The sequence below is a fragment of the Esox lucius genome, chromosome 21 (assembly GCF_011004845.1).
Source record: "Esox lucius isolate fEsoLuc1 chromosome 21, fEsoLuc1.pri, whole genome shotgun sequence".
Taxonomy (NCBI): Eukaryota; Metazoa; Chordata; class Actinopteri; order Esociformes; family Esocidae; genus Esox; species Esox lucius.
The window spans coordinates 6,227,985-6,248,760 of NC_047589.1; the positions used below are offsets into that span (position 1 = coordinate 6,227,985).

General features: G+C 39.8%; 3 protein-coding genes and 4 gene segments (V, D, J or C); 3 read left to right on the forward strand and 4 right to left on the reverse strand.

Moving 5' to 3' along the window:
* The window catches only part of LOC105008451, a 966,635-nt gene that overhangs the window by 863,398 nt on the left and 82,461 nt on the right, over nt 1-20,776 (forward strand).
* LOC117593618 overlaps nt 1-20,776 on the reverse strand; it is a 530,161-nt gene that overhangs the window by 505,185 nt on the left and 4,200 nt on the right.
* Nucleotides 1-20,776, forward strand: part of LOC105009329 (Ig kappa chain V-III region MOPC 63) — a 784,483-nt gene that overhangs the window by 408,761 nt on the left and 354,946 nt on the right. The window lies entirely within an intron of this gene.
* LOC114829915 overlaps nt 1-20,776 on the reverse strand; it is a 587,221-nt gene that overhangs the window by 347,223 nt on the left and 219,222 nt on the right.
* LOC114829916 overlaps nt 1-20,776 on the reverse strand; it is a 334,989-nt gene that overhangs the window by 172,529 nt on the left and 141,684 nt on the right.
* Nucleotides 73-2,034, forward strand: LOC114829917. Its single transcript, XM_034289336.1, has 4 exons — nt 73-257; nt 290-1,176; nt 1,444-1,662; nt 1,737-2,034. Exons 2-4 carry the CDS (start codon nt 329-331, stop codon nt 1,942-1,944), a joined length of 1,275 nt encoding a protein of 424 aa, XP_034145227.1. The 5' UTR covers nt 73-257; nt 290-328; the 3' UTR covers nt 1,945-2,034.
* On the reverse strand, nt 2,812-8,344 carry LOC114829912 (G2/M phase-specific E3 ubiquitin-protein ligase-like). The gene is made up of 10 exons (XM_034289349.1): nt 7,939-8,344; nt 7,682-7,807; nt 7,236-7,551; nt 7,072-7,151; nt 6,743-6,795; nt 5,171-5,484; nt 4,855-5,033; nt 4,451-4,623; nt 3,215-3,429; nt 2,812-3,135 (listed from the first exon to the last, which is right to left on the reverse strand). Exons 1-10 carry the CDS (start codon nt 8,098-8,100, stop codon nt 2,900-2,902), a joined length of 1,854 nt encoding a protein of 617 aa, XP_034145240.1. The 5' UTR covers nt 8,101-8,344; the 3' UTR covers nt 2,812-2,899.

Consider the following 20,776-nt stretch of genomic DNA (forward strand, 5'->3'; position numbering starts at 1 on the left):
AACACTTTTACAAAGCCCGACACAAAATTACATTTTGGAAAACATTTTTACCTACCATAAAACACAAATCCATGGGCTAAACACTTTTACCAAGGACAAAACAAATTGACATTTTAGAAAACAAAATAACATTTTAGAAACCAAAATAACAAGACGCAAAACACTTTTACCAGTCCCGAAACAAATTTACAAATGATAGATTCTTCACGGAAAGGGAATGTACCACATACCGGAAGTGACTAGGTGAAAGCGGGTGATAGGTGTTGTTGGTGAGCGCGGTCAATTCGTGTTGTCGTATGAAGTTGAATTAAGTTTTTGGTGACTGAACATGGACTCCGGCCGAGGAATGTTTTGCCCGTTTTGTGGCAAACACATGACCAGCTTAACGTGGTTCTGCTTTGCGTGTGGTCGTTGTTTGGAGTTTTTAAAAGACGTGGACCAGACAGAAAAACCAAACATAATGCATCACTGCGTTCAATATTTTAACGAGGGCCACTCGTACGCTGTAATCGTGGACATGATGTCAAGTCTACACGGTGTAAACATCAGCTTGAGGACTCTTAAAAGTAAACTGAACGAAGCCGGGTTGTACCGCAGGAAGGATTATTCCTCTCCAAATGCCGTGCGTAACGCCATCAGATCTGAACTTCGTGGACCTGGACAACTGTTTGGTTACCGCTCGATGTGGCAAGTACTTAAACAAAAGTACAATCTTCGAGTGAAGAGAGATGATGTGATGAATTTCCTCCGGGAGCTTAATCCTCGAGGGTGTGAGAACAGAGCACGCAGGAGGTTTACAAGAAGAACCTATCACTCAATGGGACCTAACTATATGTGGCACGCAGATGGTTATGACAAACTTAAGCCATTCGGTTTGGCCATTTCGGGATGCATAGATGGATTTTCACGTAAAGTATGGTGGCTTGAATGTGGACCTACAAATAACAACCCAACAGTGATTGCTCACTATTTCATGTCATGTGTGCGAAACCTCGGAGTCATCCCCATGAGACTGAGGACTGATTGCGGCACTGAGAATGGAATAATGGCTGCAATTCAATGTACCCTACGCCACCATCACAGTGACTACTACTCTGGAGCGTCCAGCCACATGTACGGCTCATCTATGAATAACCAGCGTATTGAGTCCTGGTGGTCTATATTTAGAAAGGGAAGGTGAGTTGTCTTCATAAAGGGTCATTGCGTCTTTAGTCATTCGATTTTTCTTCTCAGGAACGAGTGATGAAAAATGAGCACAATAAAGATCAATAAGTAATGTAAAACAAATCCTTCCCTTCAGGAAAAGTAGTTGTTTCTGAAAAAAAAAAAAAAATGACCAAAAGATGCACAGACCATAAATGTCATTACAACTAAACTTATATTTTATTATTCAAACATGTATATACTTGAAAGTATAACTGAACATTTTATCCATTTCTATAGGTCTCAGTTCTGGATGGAGTTATTTGCAGACCTTAGAGATGCTGGATACTTCAACGGGAGCCATGAGCATCAGTGCCTATTGAGGTATTGCTTCGGTGACGTTCTTCAGAAGGACCTGGATGAGTGTGTGAAACTGTGGAACAGTCACAGGATTCGCCCTTCCAGAACAGCAGCATGTCCAGGAGGAGTGCCCCATGAACTCTACTACTTACCACACAGGTGATACATTGGTGATAAACAGATCAAAGTATTAATATAACATTAACTTAAATTATGTATTCTATTTAACATAGGTTTGGCTCCAGAGACTGTGGATTTCGAATTGAACAGGCTGAACTGGATGCCCTTCCTGAGGCTAGCCTGTCAATGACTCCTTGTGGGGACCCACACATGCAGGAGTACCTGGACTCTGCCATGGAACACAGTCAGTTACAGAAGCCTGAGAACTGGGAGTCTGCATCAGAACTGTACATGAGACTAAAAGAAATGGCTCATCTATGAAATGATCAAAGTTTTTTTCTTTAGTGGTGAAACACTGAATTGTGTTCAGACAGGCAGCAGTGTATAAGTGTATTACATTTAATATAAATATTAAATTTAAGTGTGAAGTAAATGAATCATAGTAAAAAGTATTTATTACACTTTCTAGTATAGAAAACAAAAGTTATTGTTTCTTTATCTAAAACAGCGATTCACAAAGTGAACATGAACACTATATTCATAATATAGAACATATAACATATATAGTATACAGTATACATATTATACTGTAAGATAGAAACAAATTAAGCAACTGCACTTTAAAGTGCATCTTTAACAACTTTTTCAGGATTAGTTCACCTCAAAATGAAGATGTCCTAATAATTTACTCCAATGCCATCCAAGATATCCATGTCTTTCTTTCCTCAGTGGAAGAGAAATTATGTTTTTTGAGGAAAACATGTCTGGATGTTTCTCCGAATAGTGGACTTCAATGGACTCCAACTTTTTGCAGTCCAAATCAATGCGGTTCCAAAGGTCTTTGAAGAGCTTTGACGGGCTGTGCACTACCCCAGCTGAAGAAGAGGGTCTTATCTATGTGAACCGATCTGTCATTTTCTTTAAAAAAGTAATATATATACTCAATCTGAACAATTGCAGTTAAAAAGTATAGGAATTATAATTGTTTTTAGAAAATGACCATTCGTTTTGCTAGATCAGCTGGGATCGTTCACCAGCCCGTTGAAGCACTTCAAAGACCATTGGAACTGCATTGATTTGGACTGCAAAACGTTGGAGTCCATTGAAGTCCACTATTCGAAGAAACATCCAGACATGTTTTCCTCAAAAAACTTAATTTCTCTGCCACTGAGGAAAGAAACACATGGATATCTTGGATGGCATTGGAGTAAATTATTAGGACATTTTCATTGAGGTGAACTAATCCTTTAACTCTAGGGGTCATCCATCATATAGCTTAGAAACAGCCAAATCCTGGACTATTTTGAATTCCAAAGTCCATTTGTGACTTAAACAAAGTGTAAGAGTCTAGAAGTGGTAATCTCAAGGAGTTTGAACATGTATTTGCCATTGGGAATGCAGAGTCATCGAGGAACTCTATTTGTGGCAGTGGTTCCAAGCCAGATGGGGGAAGTGAAGACAGCCCAGTAGCAAACATCAAAACATCTTCCACAGACACAGCAGCATGGCTTTCTGCAAAGAAAAACAATTCAAATACATCATTGCCATGTGTTTAACTAGTTCTAAAAAATAAATAAATGAACTAACAAACCTTCACAATCAAGGAGATAGTCTGCCCAGTAGGCCATGGTTTGACTTTCCTTAAGTCTTCGATTACTCCCCGAAGGACTGAGGTCAGGTTTGAAGAGACACTCAAGTTCAAAAGCAGTGAGTCGCCTTTCAGAGTGGCACAGGACAGGGGCCAGCAAAGTAGGGTGTTGCTGTAGTGCAGTCAAAAACTCCAGGGTTGAAAGACCGTCTCTGAATCTACAGAGTGAACACAAACATTGTTTCACTGCTGTGTAGAGCTAATTGAATTCAAATGATCTACAGAAAACTATTAAATATTCTCTTCTGTACAATTACTAACCACCTTAACAAACATACATTTGGTGGAAAGTGGTTGTTGAAAATTGATATAAGAAACCCTATTTTTGCATTGCACATTTAATGTTAATTGTTACAAACTAAGTATAACACAGAAACAAAAGCCTGAAATGAAACAGGCGGCTGAGGTGGCTTGAGCACTCATACGATGCCTTCAGAAAGTCTACACACCCCATGCACTTTTTCAAGACTGTTGTGTTATATATTCAATTTAAAATAGTAATATTTATATTTTTCCTCAGTCTACACACAATAAATCATAATGACAAAGCAAAAACAGGTTTTTAGATATTGTAGCAAATTTTATATAAATTTTAAACTGAAATATCACATTTGCACAAGTTATTGAACCATTTTCTCAGTACGCAGTTTAAACACCTTTGGAAATAATTCCAGCCTGGATTCCTCGCCCATGAACATCCCCACACTCTTTATATCAGATTTTATATTATATAATATATTCAGGGACACTCACAAGAGATACTAAAGCATCTCTCCATGTCATGATCTCTACGAGAACTGAGGCCAGAAATAGATTCAGATCACTTTAAGGGGTAACTGGACTGATTTTCCTCTATGGAAGAGTTAGTCAGGAGGAGAAACTTGAGATCTAATTTCTGTGTTTGCTTCGTCATTATGATGTATTGTGTGTATATTGATGAGGAAATTGATTAATATATATTTTAAATTGAATCTATAAGGTGTGAAGACTTAATGAAGGCACTGTAGTTTGACAGAGAATGAAGCAAAATCACTTATCAGATGAAATACACTAAGGGACAAAGTCTGTCACAGTGACAAATTGATAACAGATATAGATCCTTGCAAAACCAAAGATGGGGACCATGAGGCATTTCAAACAAAAAATTCTTACATAAAAAAGTAGAAAATCTCATCTCACCTGTCAATTACAGATGAGTTGCGGTCAATAATATACCATTGGAGGTAGTCTGACACGATTTGTTTCTTTTCATCCACAGTAGCCACATGTCTCAGACAACCTGCTGTCTGTAACATTGTGCTGTGTCTCATCATACATTCTCGCAGAGCATCCAATGAAGCAGCATTCTCAATCTGAAAGACATGGAAATGGGCATAAACACCCCACTAAATAACTGTGTGCACTGTATCTCTTTGCCTATTTTTTAATGACATAGTGTAGCATCTTACACTATCAAAAACGAATAAATTAATGAAATAAGTTATTCACGTCATATAAGAAGTAAACATTCTCTCAAAACACTGCAAGAACTTTGTAAAATTCTGCCCTGCCATACTTTTTTCATAGCCTTATGCTATTCTCACCTCTTGCAAAGCTTTTCCTATTTCTTCATCAGTTATTAAATTATTTGTTGCATGGAATGAAGGCTGGCCTGCAAGATAATGTACAAGATCTTCCGACAGGAAATGGGGTCCTGGACCTCCATGCACAACTGACACAGCAATCATCTTTCCTGCCATGTAGTATTCATCCTCCCTAACAGCTGTGAATTAATTCATATAGCAAAATAAAAACAATGGATTACTGTATAATGTGTATCACATATGTCATGTGATATATATCAATGAGCATTAACCAAACATTAGTAGCCTATAGTACACATCTAACCAATATGCATACCATTTGCATTGTAGACCCAGAACCGATGTCCTTCTGGTCCATCAAAAATGGGCCGGTCTTTTAGGTGTTTCATTAGTAGAGTTAAAAACTCTCGTCTTGGACCACCAGTGTCAATTCCCTCTTCCAGAACACCAGTATCATCAGTAAATTTCACCAGCATGTCACAGGTCTCAGAATATGTTGTACGCTTGAAACCTCTGACTGCCCCATCCCAAACATTAGCCCTTGAGATGTTGAACTGGCTGACTTTTTTATGATCAATAGGAAGCGACAGGTTTGCTACGATGTCAGATAATGCAATGTCCGTTTCCTCTCTGCAATGACAAAGTGACTTCATGTGGTTATTCCAGATATACCAAAACTATTGTATAGTGAAAAAACTAGAGTGCTATAATCAAAAGCTGACATATTACCTTGCTGTGTGTTGGAAATTCTTCACATTGACAACAACCGGCTCTTCGTCCTCTTTGGTGAATACAGGTCTGTGTATTTACTGTTGGGAAATTACCATTTCCATGTTAAAACATATTACAAACAAAAATGTCTTCCCCATGTAATCAGTTAATAAATTAAAAGTGTCGTTATCTTATTTATTTTTTTACTTACCTGTAGAAAGACGTTTATTCTGGATTTGTTTCAGGTGCATCCAGATCCTCAGCATCAGATATTACTATCTGAAAAACAGATTAAAATATCTGAAACAACAAAACCAAAAGCAAGAAATGTCATTCTGTCACTATCTGCTTCCTTACCTGTCCTGGCTGAATTGTTGATGATTGTCCTGGTGCATCTCTGAAACATGATAAAACATAAAAATTATTAGCTCCATGATAAAAGCTATAAGGTACTTTTGTAGACATGATGTAGACATCTTAAAACCAGCAGGTGTCCTTCAGGCCTACAATAATCAAATCATGTAAACATTATGTATACAGCCAAGTTTCATATTGGTTGATTACCACTTGGAAAAAAAACACATTGTCTCTCATTACATATATTTAACTCCCTGATAAAGACTAGATGCAGAAACGTGTCAGAGTTCTTTTAGTTGGTTCTGGATGACCGTGCCACTTCAATAAAGGCCTATAGTACCTATATAGGATCGACACTGCTGTGGGACAATGGATACCCCCCACTTAATTCTCACATTTTTTTTTTATTGGTTTGGTTAATTTGTGTTTATTCACCTGCAAGAGCAACTGTATTTCAGTAGGTTTATTCTGTGATGTTAAGTAAAGCTCACACAGGCAGCTGTGGGTCCTTTAGGTAGGGAGCGAGGGGGCACCCCAGTCAGTTACAGAAACAGCCGATAGCATGTAGCAACATTGAGCTTATGTGCAGCAATATAAATGTATGTATAATGTGTATGTGAATAAGTAGTGAAATATCTGCTAGTTGTTTTATCAGTTTTGTAAGTTAAATGAAAATAAAATTGCAATTTACCTGGTGGTGAAAGCACTGTAGCCCAATAAAATATGTATTATTATTATCATTTCCAGTCAAGAAGTAAAGAAATAATTTCAAGCCATGCACGCCTGAAAGTTCCTTTGTGTCCTAGCGTGCAACACCTACCTTTCATCTTCCAGTTTGTATTTGGGAGTACTTTGATTTTGTGGTTCAAAAACCTGAGAGGAAACAGATAAAATGATCAACAGCTTTCAACAGCTTCCGTTATTTTTCCATTACCACATACAGTATATATCAATGATTAATGTTTGTCTGTGTTACTGTATAAAAGTAACTGCAAAATAATCAAAACAAGCCTTTTTTCACTAAGATATTGATATTGACCAGGACATTGATGTTATCCTTAAAATCCAATGAACATCTAATAAATTATATGAAAACAAATAAATACAAACATACATAAAAGTTTAAAAAAAGTGAAATAACTGATGTACCAAAGTGTCAGCTCGATTTAATTCAGCTCTGCTCCTTGTTGTGATGACAATTTCAGAATCAGAATCGGAGGTATCGTACTCTGAAAAAAATAAATCAAACCACCATTAAATCCAGCAGAGTATCTAAACATATGTAAACATATTGAATTATGAGATCCACTAACCTCTTTTATAGTGTTTCTCAAGGCAAATGAAAAAAGTTATCCTGGAATATGCCTTTCCTATTTCCTTTTTATATTCTGCCAATTTAAATGAACTTTCTGACCCAGGCACATGGACCACCTCTGAGCAGTCTGGATACAAAAGGACATAAGGTCCTTCGGGCATGTCCTTGTTAAATGTTCTCAATTTCTGGACAGCTTGTTTGAGTAGATCAGGTGCTGCTATCTCTGGGTCTGTAAATAACGGGAGTGTTTTCCCTCTTAGAGGTTTTAAATCAGTTCCATCAGTTCCATGTGGCCCCATCAATCCTACGTTTATCTAGTAAAATAAAGATATAATTAATGTAAAGGTTAAATAAATATACACACACACACACACACACACACACACACACACACACAAATACATAAAAAACATTGCAAAATTGTATGGGACGGTCAGTACTTACCTGGACGTGTTTTCTTTCCTTAGGCTTATATTTTCCTTTTGGCCCATAGTTAAAAGACTGTCGTTCTTGTGACTTCGAGCTTCTGTACTCCATGAACTGTTTGTATGATGGGCATGGGTTGTTCTGCTGAAATGGACAGAGTTTCAAAATAAAAAAGTAGAAGCCTCTCGAAAAATCATTAGCATTACTACTGACTTTTATTCACATGTCCTCAGGTAGGTAGCGTTTTGCTACACTTAACAAGTTACTTTGCTTACCACTGTGTCCGGCTGTCGAGAAGTCCCCGGTTTCTCCAATGTTTCAGTCTGGTTCACGTCCTTTAAAAACTCCAAACAACGACCACACGCAAAGCAGAACCGCGTTAAGCTGGTCATGTGTTTGCCACAAAACGGGCAAAACATTCCTCGGCCGGAGTCCATGTTCAGTCACCAAAAACTTCATTAAACTTCATACGACAACACGAATTGACCGCGCTCACCAACAACACCTATCACCCGCTTTCACCTAGTCACTTCCGGTATGTGGTACATTCCCTTTCCGTGAAGAATCTATCATTTGTAAATTTGTTTCGGGACTGGTAAAAGTGTTTTGCGTCTTGTTATTTTGGTTTCTAAAATGTTATTTTGTTTTCTAAAATGTCAATTTGTTTTGTCCTTGGTAAAAGTGTTTAGCCCATGGATTTGTGTTTTATGGTAGGTAAAAATGTTTTCCAAAATGTAATTTTGTGTCGGGCTTTGTAAAAGTGTTTCATTCTTGTAATGTTGCTTTGCACTTCTCGGCCACCGTAGACATGAGTGCTTACAGTGTGGAAAACAATAACATGAAATGTATGTTAACAACATGCATAGATGTATTAAACAAATACGCATGGATTCGCATGCTGAGAAATAAAAGCGCTATAGAGGTAAAGCGAGCATTTGAAGACATTAAAAGAAGGAAGAACACTTGTCCAAACGGACAAGGGGAAGGAGTTTTTTAATTCACATTTTGAAATGTTGATGAAGTACAACATAAAACATTTTGCTACAGGAAATGATGTCAAAGCGAGCATCGTTGAGAGGTTTAATAAAACAATTAAATCACGAATGTGGAGGTATCTGACAGCTGCCAACACAAATCGCTATGTTGAGGTTTAGTTTGTTTTAGTTCGTGGGTACAACCATAGCTACCATCGGTCTATTAAGATGAAGCCTGCTGACGTTTGTGAAGAAAACGTTAGATTAGCTCTCAAGAACCTGTATGGCACAACATTAACGAGAAATGGTAATCAAAGCTACAAGTTCCAGGTTGGGGATACTGTGAGACTTTTACAAAAGGCTATGAAAAAGGGTTCACAGATGAATATTTTACAATAACAGAATGCATTCCTCGGGTACCTCCTGTATATAGAATAAAAGATTACGATGGTGATGTGATAGTTGGGACCTTTTATGAACAGGAATTGCTGAAAATAATTGTGGCTAAGGATAAAACATTTAAAGTGGAAGCAGTTTTGAATGAGAAAGTACAGAAGGGGAGGAAAATGTGTCTTGCCAAATGGCTTGGTTGGCCTGAGAAATTCAACAGCTGGATACCATCAGAACAAATGGTTGACCTAGAAACTGGATAAAACTCCAGGATTTACAGGATCACATAATTTACATTGACTGCGATCAGCATGGGTGACGGTGGCTTCTACATAACGCTCCCCAGTAACTCATCGAGACATGTCTATCCAAGCAACACGAGTTTGTGCTATACCACAAAATTTGCCAAAGGTATAGATTTGAAAGGCGATTGGGAAGTATCTTTGATAGAGTTCCAATACCCGCATACATGGAAGACTTTTACATGGGGTGAAAACGCATTTGAACTACATGACTTGAATAACGACAAAACTTGGAAATATGAACTCAACACCGGTTATTACAGCAGCATATTAAAACTAGTGATAGAGCTCAACAGTCATATAAAAACACATGGTATATCGGTGGGGTATGATGAATTTGAAAATAGAATGTTTCTAAAAGGTGAGCCCCAGTTTAGTTTGAAATTTAGTGCAAAGCTGGAACAGATATTGGGGTTAAAACCAGGCGAGCGGTGTTACGCCCCATGGTATGGAACATACCCCACAGATATTCTGGCGGTGTTTAACACCCTATACATTTACACAGATATAATTGATTATCAACGCGTTGGTGACAGTCATGTCCCACTGCTGCGAACTGTACATATTGCATGGAGAAAGAACGAAGTTGTCACAGTGACGTACGACAAGCCACACTACATACCTCTTAGTAAGAGTCAATTTGATGAGATCTGTATTGAAGTAAAATCTGATCAAAACCAGCTGGTTTCATTTGTAGTGGGTAAGGTGATTGCAAAATTACACTTCAGACCCGTCAAACAATCTTTTAGAGTTTAAGATGCAGCCGCAGAAGCTCTATGATGATCCTTGAAGGTATGTTGAATACTACATAACACAGGCCGGTAACGGTTTACCGGGGTATCATGGTACCTCAGCAATGTATGGGGCCGGTCAAGGGGGCCTTTTCCGAGGGCTTTTCCGGATGGCAATATCTTTTTTGAAGCGTGGGTTCTCCATAGCAAAACCACATCTGAAGAGTGCGGCTAGGAATATAGTTGGCGATGTTGTCAACAGTGTTATGTCACGACAAAGAAAACAGCAGGACTGTTCTGGATTGATGGTTATGTCTCGAGGTGTTAGAAAGAGACCACCTGGTAGGCGGAGCCAAGGTTAAAAGAGGACATACACCCCGGAGGACACTCAAAGGCAACACGGCTAAGCTGATTAAGAATATATTTTAGAAAGATGGCACTCCTACACCAAATGTCTGGCGAATGTATGAAGACAGAGTTGGATTTATTCCCAGTCCCCTTCTCACAGACATCTATTGAGAAAAATACATACATTGAAATACCGATCCTATAAGCAATATCAGACGCAGCCCCTCTGGAGTTCTTTATTGCCGGGAATGGCGAAGACTACGTTGATCTAAACAATACTTTGTTGTACCTACGTGCAAAAGTCACTAAACCGGACAGAACTAATATTGATGCCGGAGCACGTGTTGGGGTTATCAACTATCCGATAGCCTCCCTATTTTCACAAGTGGATGTCTCCTTGGGTGATCGTTTAATTAGCCAGAGTAGCAACACATACCCCTACAGAGCCGTTATAGAGAGCATTCTGAATTATGTGATACATTAAAGACACAGTTTTCAGCTGGGTTGTTTTACAAGGATGCCGCAGGTCACATGGATGTTACGGACCCTGCAGGCGAGAACGATGGACTTACGAAAAGGGCAGCCTATTCGGCGGATAGCACAACATTTGAAATGATCGGCCCTGTTCATAGCGATATCTTCTTTCAAGAGAAACGTATGTTAAACGGCGTTGACATAAAGGTTAGGATGGTGCGCGGTAAAGATGAGTTCTGCCTTATGGGGGTCGGGGATGTGCGTTATCATTTGCATATATTATCAGCGTCACTATTTGTCAAGAAAGTGTCTGTTTCGCCAGCCGTGAAACTTGGACACGCTCAAGCGCTACTCTCAACCAATGCCAAGTACCCAATTGAAAGAGTGTGTATGAAGACATTTCGTTTACCGGCTGGGGGTCATGTTTGCAACCAGGAAAACCTATTTTTAGGACCTCTGCCAAAATGTATTGTAATCGAATTGGTGGACAATGACAGTTTTACCGGAAGGTACACAAAAAATCCATTTAATTTCAAACATTATAATTTGGAGTTTATGGCTATGTATGTAGATGGTCAGCAATTTCCTAGCAAACCATTCCAACCGAATTACACAACAGGGTCAGCAGTGCGTGAATTTTACCAATTGGCCTTAGCTTCAGGAAAACACCTAAAGGACCAAGCCTTGGCTATTGACAGGTCGGACTTCTTACACAGCTATGCCCTTTATGCATTCAACTGCGCGCCAGACGAGGAATGTGGTCAGCACATATCCTTGATCAAGTCAGGGAATGTATGACTTGAGATGAGGTTCAGACAACCACTACCCCACACAATTAATTTAGTTGTTTATTCAATCTTTGACTCCATTATCGAAGTGTCAAACCGGTCACAAGTCATGGTTGATTACTATTAGGAAAACTGTGTGGAAATGAATACAGCAGAGTTGACCAGAGTGGTGAACCAATTTTCATCTAGGACCCATTTCTATGGTGTGCTGGCAAGCGACCAACTACCTAGGGTGCCTGTCTGAGATGTTGCATCAATGATGATTGTTAATACACACCCAAGCCATCACCCAGGGGAGCACTGGCTGGCTATTTACATAACGGATGATGGCATTGGAAGGTTTTATGACAGTTTTGGAATCCCCCCGGATTTTACATATTTTCCCAAATCAATCAATGCCTTTCTGAAAACCTGTGAAAACGTAGAATACAGTTCAAAACAAGTACAGGACCTGGTTTCAACCACGTGTGGACAGCATTGTGTGTTCTTTCTCTTTCTGATGACAAAAGGTCTGAGTTATAAAGATTTTCTGTCTTTTCATGTTGATAATTTACGAGAAAATGATGCCCTAGTCTCAAAGTTTGTAGCTAAGATGTACCAGAGTAAGCGTGATAAGCTAATGTTTAATTGCATACAACATGCTCAATCTGGTGAAACCTTTAATTTGTGCCATGGCTGTTGAAGAAATAGAAAAGCCAATCACGTGTATATCAACTTTATTATTCAAAAATAATAACATTTGTAAAACCACATCAAAGTTTACATAGTATTTTTCATACAACATTTATTCAAGGTAAAACAAACATACAATGAATCACAAATTATTAAAAAAGTATAAAATAAAAACAATATAATGGAAGCCATTTTGTGGGGTCCGTGGTAGGGGGTTCAAAGAAAGGTTGTTTGAAAACCAGTTGCTGGTGTTGTGGCTAAATCATCCATTGTGTCACCAGACGTTTGTTTATACAAATTGATTTCACGTCTTACATGCACATTTGGAATAGTTGTAAAAGGCATGTTGAGACAAGCCATGGCCTCTAAAAACACCCCCCACCCCAACGGTCTTCTATCGTCATCAATTTCTTTGGTTGCTGTCACACTTTTAACATGATCCAACAGGTGTGAGCACTTGATTAGCTCTCCTTTGAAAACTAATTCACCATTTGAATTCCATGAAGTCAAATCTTTAGACCTGTGCATTCTATTAAGAATATATTCAACATTCTTTCTATGCCTCGCAGGCACATTATCCAAAATTTCATCAACAAGGTCAACATTTTGGTCAACAGTTTGCTTAGTCTCAGTCACGTTTACTACATCAGACCCAGTCTCAGACCCGGGTAGACTTAAAGTCAGTGTGTTTGTATCAAGCTCCCCCTGTTGCACAACAGCCAAAAATCTTTGTAAAATGGCAGAGTATCTTTTAGCTTTCTCATGTAAATTCATATCCGGCTTCAACAGTATATTGCGAATCGATGAGTCCAAATAATTTTCAACGGATTGTTTTACATCGGTGCTAATCTTTTTGGATTCTCGCAGTTTTTCTAACTGATGTTGTGGCACCAGAAACATTTTCTGAGCATGCTCCATGTTGTTTAACCCTGTCTCGATGCAATTAGACTGGTTAAGAATGGAACTGCAAGGCTTAGTAACGGCAGTAGCAAACCTCCAGATTGGTTGATGGTTTTTCTTTTCCTTGCGACTGAAGTGTTCTTTCTAGACATGTATATAATTTTGGCTTTTTGTCTCTTTACTTTTCGGAGCTGCGACTCGGTAAAGGGTATATTTCCACGCCTTAGATGAAGCGTTATTTCACAGAGCGATAGAATGAGGTTGGTGGATGCTGATTCTAAAATATCTTTTCGTTGACTTGCCGGTGCCTTAAATATCATCTTCAAAAGTGGTACATTTCTACGAATGCGTTTAGACATGATCAAACTTTCTTAGGAACGTACACGACAGGCCAAACCCCTGAAAATAACCCTGTTCTCAGACGGTAGTCTTCTGGTGTTGTAGCTTTAAAGTCAATAAGTAAATAACCAAAAGGCGGATGTGTTGCATCTTTAAAACTCCATGAAGAATCGAGAAAGACCGGGGTATATCTGTCTGCCTAAAATGCTAATCTGCTGATTGTCACAGGGTTTTTTAAACAAGATGAGGTAGTTTCTGTTCAAGTTAATAGTTCTACTAGATTTGCCTTTAACAAACATGTTTTGGACAAGGTAAATTGCACTCAGGTTACAGTGGTGTGAATATTATACCGGTCTTTAGCCTCATCGTCAACCACAGATGGTGGGAAGCCACTAGCTTCCTGCTTGTGCTTCAGGAATGTTTTCATGTAATCTGCAAAAAGTTAATCTGATGTCCTGGTGAAATCCCAGACTTCAAATACTTCCACAATCCGATAACCTTTCTCAACAGCCTTAACCAGCTCAATAGAAACCCAGGTGCCGGTTAAAGATCTTTCTGAATCAGTATGTGAACAATCAGTTACCTGGTTTTCAGACTCTGTACATAATCTACACAATGGAAAGAACAGCTTACCGCCAACCCTGTATGGTAAAACGGGGTGATAAAGGCCTTTCGGTGGACACACTGTAGCCTTAACAATACCAAAGTAGGTGTCTAGTGGTTTGAAATCTCGAAAGATTATGTCTGGATGCCCAATCTGATAAGTCTTTGTCTTGTTGCAGAATGGGTAAAGACTACAGACATCGTTATACTGAATAGTCTCCCCTTCTCGAGCCATAAACTTCAGATGAATCGCATTAGTACGACCGCCAAAAAGAGCATCCCGAGGGTCAAGGCGCTCTGGAGCACCAAAGGTCTTCAAGAAAGCTTTGACATCTGCGGATGTGTTTTTAAGCTGATTCCACTCACACTCCCATATGTATTGAACATGTACGTTGTGTTGTTCTTTTAAATCCTCTAGCTTTGTCAACCATTGCTGGTGCATCAACCCATACTGAATCTTTGTCATTGGATTGATGCTTGTTGAACAATGACACTTTGGGTGACCGTGCCAGAAACAACATAGAAATTCATAGACCGTGCTAAACCCATCACGTTTGTGAGGGAATTTCTGCAAATTGCTTATAATCCCACATATTATGAATATATCATTATGCATGTTTAAGTTTATGAAATATTACTGTTTAAGAAATGTTACTAATGTGAAGCCCAGACACACAGGCAGCAACTCCCCACATGATATATTCCACCCACACGCCCAGCTGAACAGTGAGCCGAGCCCTCACCATGATATGTGCATATTGACCCAGGGGTCACCACAGGAAGACTCCCTAATATAGTATCTTCCTGTACATGTCCTGTACACGGACAGTTGCGAACCTGAAAATGTATGACTATGATGAGTTCATTGGAGGGGTGACCCAAAAATTAACCATAAGGTTGTCAAGAGTAAGCACATCTTAATTAAGAACATGCAGAAAGAACTAGAGAACAAGGGAAAGGGCCCCACCTCAGGGGACTCTCCAAAGATGGTCAGAATGCGTTCAGATGGCGTTCTGGGTAGAAGTTTTTGTATAAAAGCCACGGTCCTGAGCTCAGTAGTTTGGGGGTATATCTGCAGAAGGACCTGGCTTTAATGTCTATCATTCTTGTATGATCTTCATTAAAGTCTATTGGATTCACAAGTTCCTGAGATGAAGTGTTTTTGTTTTAGTCGTTGTGGACTTGAGTTTTCCACGACACGTTCAGCATATCCATCAACGTAGTAGGCGCCGATTTTCACTTCACCCCTGTTCAGGGCGTGCTGTATTGATATATTCTCATCGGAGGCCACATATTCAAGCCACTGGATTGAGCTGTTTGAGAATGTCTTCTGACAACGGTTGTAGTTTTCTGAGGGGACCAATGCAATGGTGTCCTTGGTGAGGAATCTGTAGCAAAAGACTTTCATGCAAGCCAAAGCAATCGTAATTGACCGGAATGGGTCAACACCACCACACTCCAGGAACTTGAGTCTGTAGCGCATACAACCCTCTCTCAAGATGACCACATCATTCACACAGTAAGCCTTTATTTCATCCTGCATGACAAAGGGGTCTGCGGAAACAGTTGCATACAATTGCAAAAACTCATCTTTTTCTTTAGCCATCATGGTATTCACACCATAGTAATGCGGTTCCGGATGGGGGCCAACATAGTTCTCATTCTCCTTGATGTTAAACTTTTAAGGAAAGTAGCCTTTTTTCAAATCCTTAAAAACCCATAGCATGTGGCAAGGCTGACACCTTCATAGGTAGAAAGCAATGACTATCAATGTATCTCTGATTGAATGTGCTGTATGTAAAAATCATGAGCTTGCTACCATTAGCAATAAGTGTTGTGCCAATAACATTGTTTGCAAGGTACTGCATCAAGATGTAACCATCGAAATCTTTAGCGTTGTGTGCTATAAATGTGTAGTCATTATATTTCGGTTGCCTAAACTTTTGAAAAAAAGCAGTGACACAACCATCTCCGGCTGAACACCACGTCTTGTTATCAAAGCTTATTGCGCACACAAAATTTGCAGTGTGTACACCATTCACCGGATTGGCAATTGTCTCAAAATCATAAAATATGTAGCGCTCACTGGGGTCCTCGGGCTTGGAGGGTTTTATAAAACACTGATGATTCATTTCAACCGCCAGATCCACGTTACAATTGTGACATATGTTAGCCATGCACCTGTGCGCTTTATAGTTGGTAATACTAACATTGTAATAACGGCCACAATCGACACAGTATTTCTTCTGGTCACACCTGCTAACCCAACTTTTGTGGTGCTTCAAACGTTTATGCTGGCTATAACAAAAATCTGAATAACATATCTGTTTACAGTCAGGGCACTGTAAACAGATATGCTTTGTGTTACGGGGTTGGGTAAGACAATCTTCATGAAGACAGACACTACAGCTATGTTTACAACCATGATCACCACGTGTGTTGAAATCGGTATAGCACCAGTCACAGACATAATACACACCCATGATGCCATAGAAATGTTTATCGTGTAAGTACATAAAGACAGTTCTAGGGTGGGTGTCCACGCTGTTTTGAAACTTGGTAAAGTGACCATCCCTTGTTCGGTGAAAGACAACAATTTTACACCCTGTCATTTCTTCAAACCGAACAATAGCTGTGAATGCCACACAATATGCTAATGCTAAACCAGCGCCAGTATGTAACTCACCACCACTAACCAGGGCCTCAGGATATGTGTACTGTGGGTTCAACATATCCATCAAACAAACAGAAAAACACGTAGAATCATTATTCACAGCCACATATAAATGTCTTATTTTTTTATTGATAATCTGATCTATCAACAATGTTTGAGCTTTACGTCGCGGGGCACCACCCTCACGGTTTTTGACAATTTGTACCACCAGTTCTAGTGATTCATCAATCATAATCTCGGCATTACTCTGCATAACACTTTCAAGTAAATTACCAAACATTTGTTCATTATATTCTTCTGCTCTCATGGTCACATGTACGGGGTCTATCAGAGATTCACCAATCAACTCAATCTGCAGACGATCACCAGGCACGTGTACAAAGTCTGAAGCTCTAACAATCAAAGTATCCAAGCCTGCCATAATACTAGCGTAGAATGTGCCAACTTCACCAGTATTTTGTAAATTTATCAACTGTCGTAATTCAACATTGTCAAACGCATTACGTTGTATAACTCTAACATCGCCATCACTGCACTGAGTTTGCATCAGAGAGCTCGAAGGAGTGTCAACTAGACTGTGTGAAAAATGGGGGCTACTAAGCTTGGTTAACAAACCTTGTATCTGAGGATTATTGTGCGCATCGCTGTGTAACAAAGTAATGGTTGGTTCATTTGTATTTTGGGGTGTGGTCGATTGATTATGTGTAGAGGTTGTTGGCTGTTCCGTGTCTGGTCTGTTGTTAGCATTATCTTTCGCCATTTCTCTGGTTTAACGTGTAAATAACAATCCACATTTCAGGTTTAAATATTCTATCTCAAACATACATTTACATACAGCGCAGTTTTGAAGAGTTGGCTGTATTACCTTCAGCTTTCAAGCCTGAAAGAAAACAAAACAAAAATCCCCTCACGCTGTGCAGTCACAAGGAAGGGTGTCCGTAACTGAACCCATTGTGGTAATGTACTTTGTATCATCACCCGGCTGTCCTCAATCTGTTGGAATATAGAATGTTGTACCAAGGGTCAGTATGCATAGTCATAATTGTTAATAATACTTTAGAACAAGACTAAACATTTCTGTAAATAATTAAAGTATCTGCTCAGGTTGTGTAAGATCACCGTCTGACCGCCCAGTCCAACTGACGCAGATGCTGGTCACTTGGACTAAATAAAAATAGGATTAACAAGCGTATACAGGTAATTAAAGCTGATTAACATTAATGTCAAAAGTCTACTTACCAAGATTTGGAGGTCAAGAAATGTGTTTACCAAACACGGTCGGTGTTTAATTCCGCTCAGCCTTAACCGGAGATTTAAGGGACCATTACTACAGGGCAGATCTGTTCATAAGGCCCATCCCTTAAAATGAAAAATGGGCTGAAACTCTCCAAATCGTAAGTCCCGACCCCTTTTTTATATCTTACAAGATTGTGGAAAAACACCATGCTACAAGCACATTGTAAAACCCACCAGTTGTATGGCATCTGTTGCACCACAAGTTTAAATAACAGAGTTCTTGAATTGCTGGACCCTGGCACCCTTTTGTTGAACACCAAACATCTTACCGCTGACACAACACTTATTTATTGCCTGTGAATTTAACATTCCGGAAGCCTAAGGCCCATTTGTTAATCATCAAACATAACCACCTGTTATAACACTAGTCTGGTTTGCTCATCAGTTACTGTAAAACATCAATGCAGTCATAAATTACTAAGTCACTGGACATGCATATGTCACTCCAGAAGTCCCACCCTACAAACTGGATTTCCCACCCACCTGTCATATCAATCCGGAAGTCCCCCCCTCCAGGGTCATAAATCACCATTCTGACCCATTATACCCTACATTAATTATGTTGCAACCTAGGTAGGGACTAAAAACTTTCAGGAAATGTGTTCTATCCAGTATGTCTGGTTGGGTCTGGAAATAATTGGACACTGACATGAGTTTTGTTATTTTGGATGTCTGTTATTTTGGATAAACGCCCCCATTTATCATGAGCTGAACTCAAAGATCTAAGACTTTCGTTATGAACACAAAAGGCCTGTTTCTTTCAAATATTGTTCACAAATCTGTCCAAATCTGTGTTAGTGAGCACTTTTCCATTGCCTAGATAATCCATCCACCTCACAGGTGTGGCATATCAAGATGCTGATTAGACAGCATGATTATTGCACAGGTGTGCCTTAGGCTGGCCACAATAAAAGGCCAGCCTTAGCACAATGCCACAGATGTTGCAAGTTTTGAGGGAGCGTGCAGTTGGCATGCTGACTGCAGGAATGTCCACCAGAGCTGTTGCTTGTGAATTGAATGTTCATTTCTCTACAATAAGCCGTCTCCAAAGGCATTTCAGAGAAATTGGCAGTATATCCAACTGGTCTCACAACCGCAGACCACGTGTAACCACACCAGCCCAGGTCCTCCACATCCAGCATCTTCACCTCCAAGATAGTCTGAGACCAGACACCCGGACAGCTGCTGCAACAATCAGTTTACATAACCAAAGAATTTCTGCACAAACTGTCAGAAACCGTCTCAGGGAAGCTCATCTGCATGCTCTTCATCCTCATCAGGGCATCGAACTGACTGCAGTTCATCGTCGTAACTGACTTGAGTGGCAAATGCTCACATTCAAAGGCATCTGGCACTTTGGAGAGGTGTTCTCATCATGGATGAATCCAGTTTTCACTGTACAGGGCAGGTGGCAGACAGCGTGTATGGTGTTGTGTGGGTGAGCGGTTTGCTGATGGCAACGTTGTGGATCGAGTGGTCCATGGTGGCGGTGGGGTTATGGTATGGGCCGGCGTGTGTTATGGACAACAAACACAGGTGCATTTTATTGATGCCCTTTTGAATGCACAGAGATACAGTGATGAGATCCTGAGGCCCATTGTTGTGCCATTCATCCACGACCATCACCTCATGTTGCAGCATGATAATGCACTGCCCCATGTTGCAAGGATCTGTCCACAATTCCTGGAAGCTGAAAACGTCCCAGTTCTTGCATGGCCAGCATACTCACCGGACATGTCACCCATTGAGCATGTTTGGGATGCTCTGGATTGGCGTATATGACAGCGTGTTCCAGGTCATGCCAATATCCAGCAACTTCGCACAGCCATTGAAAAGGAGTGGACCAACATTCCACAGACCACAATCAACTACCTGATCATCTCTATTCAAAGGAGATGTGTTGCACTGTGTGAGGCAAATGGTGGTCACACCAGATACTGACTGGTTTTCGGAACCCCCCGGACCCCCCCGAATAGAGTAAAACTGCACATTGCACAACTGTGCAATAATCATGCTGTCTGATCAGCATCTTGATATGCCACACCTGTGACGTGGATGGATCGTCTCGGCAAAGGAGAAGTGCTCACTAACACAGATTTAGACAAATTTGTGAACAATATTTGAGAGAAATAGGCATTTTGTGTTCATAGAGAAAGTCTTAGATCTTTGAGTTCAACTCATGATAAATGGGGCCAAAAACTAAAGTGTTGCGTTTATAATTTTGTTCAGTGTATATTCAAGTGACAGTTAAATAATAAATATGGGCTTAAATTTATTTTGGTGTATTCAAATTCATATTGGAGGAAGGGTCTAGGAATTACAGCTCTATAATATGTATCCCCCTTGTTTTCATGGAATCTCAAAAGCTGTTGAATGGACAGGTGGGCTTTTTCTTCATAATTTCTTCGCCAAACAAGCAGATTAAAAGTCAGGAGTTGATTTCAGGTGTGAAACTTGCATTTGGAAGCTGTTGCTGTGGACCCACAACATGCGGTCAAAGCAGCCTTCAATGCAAGTAAAAAAGGCCTTCCTAGGCTGCAAAAAAAATCCATCAGAGAGATGGCAGGAACAATAGGAGCGGCCAAATAAACAGTTTGGTACATTCTGAGAAAAAAAGAACGC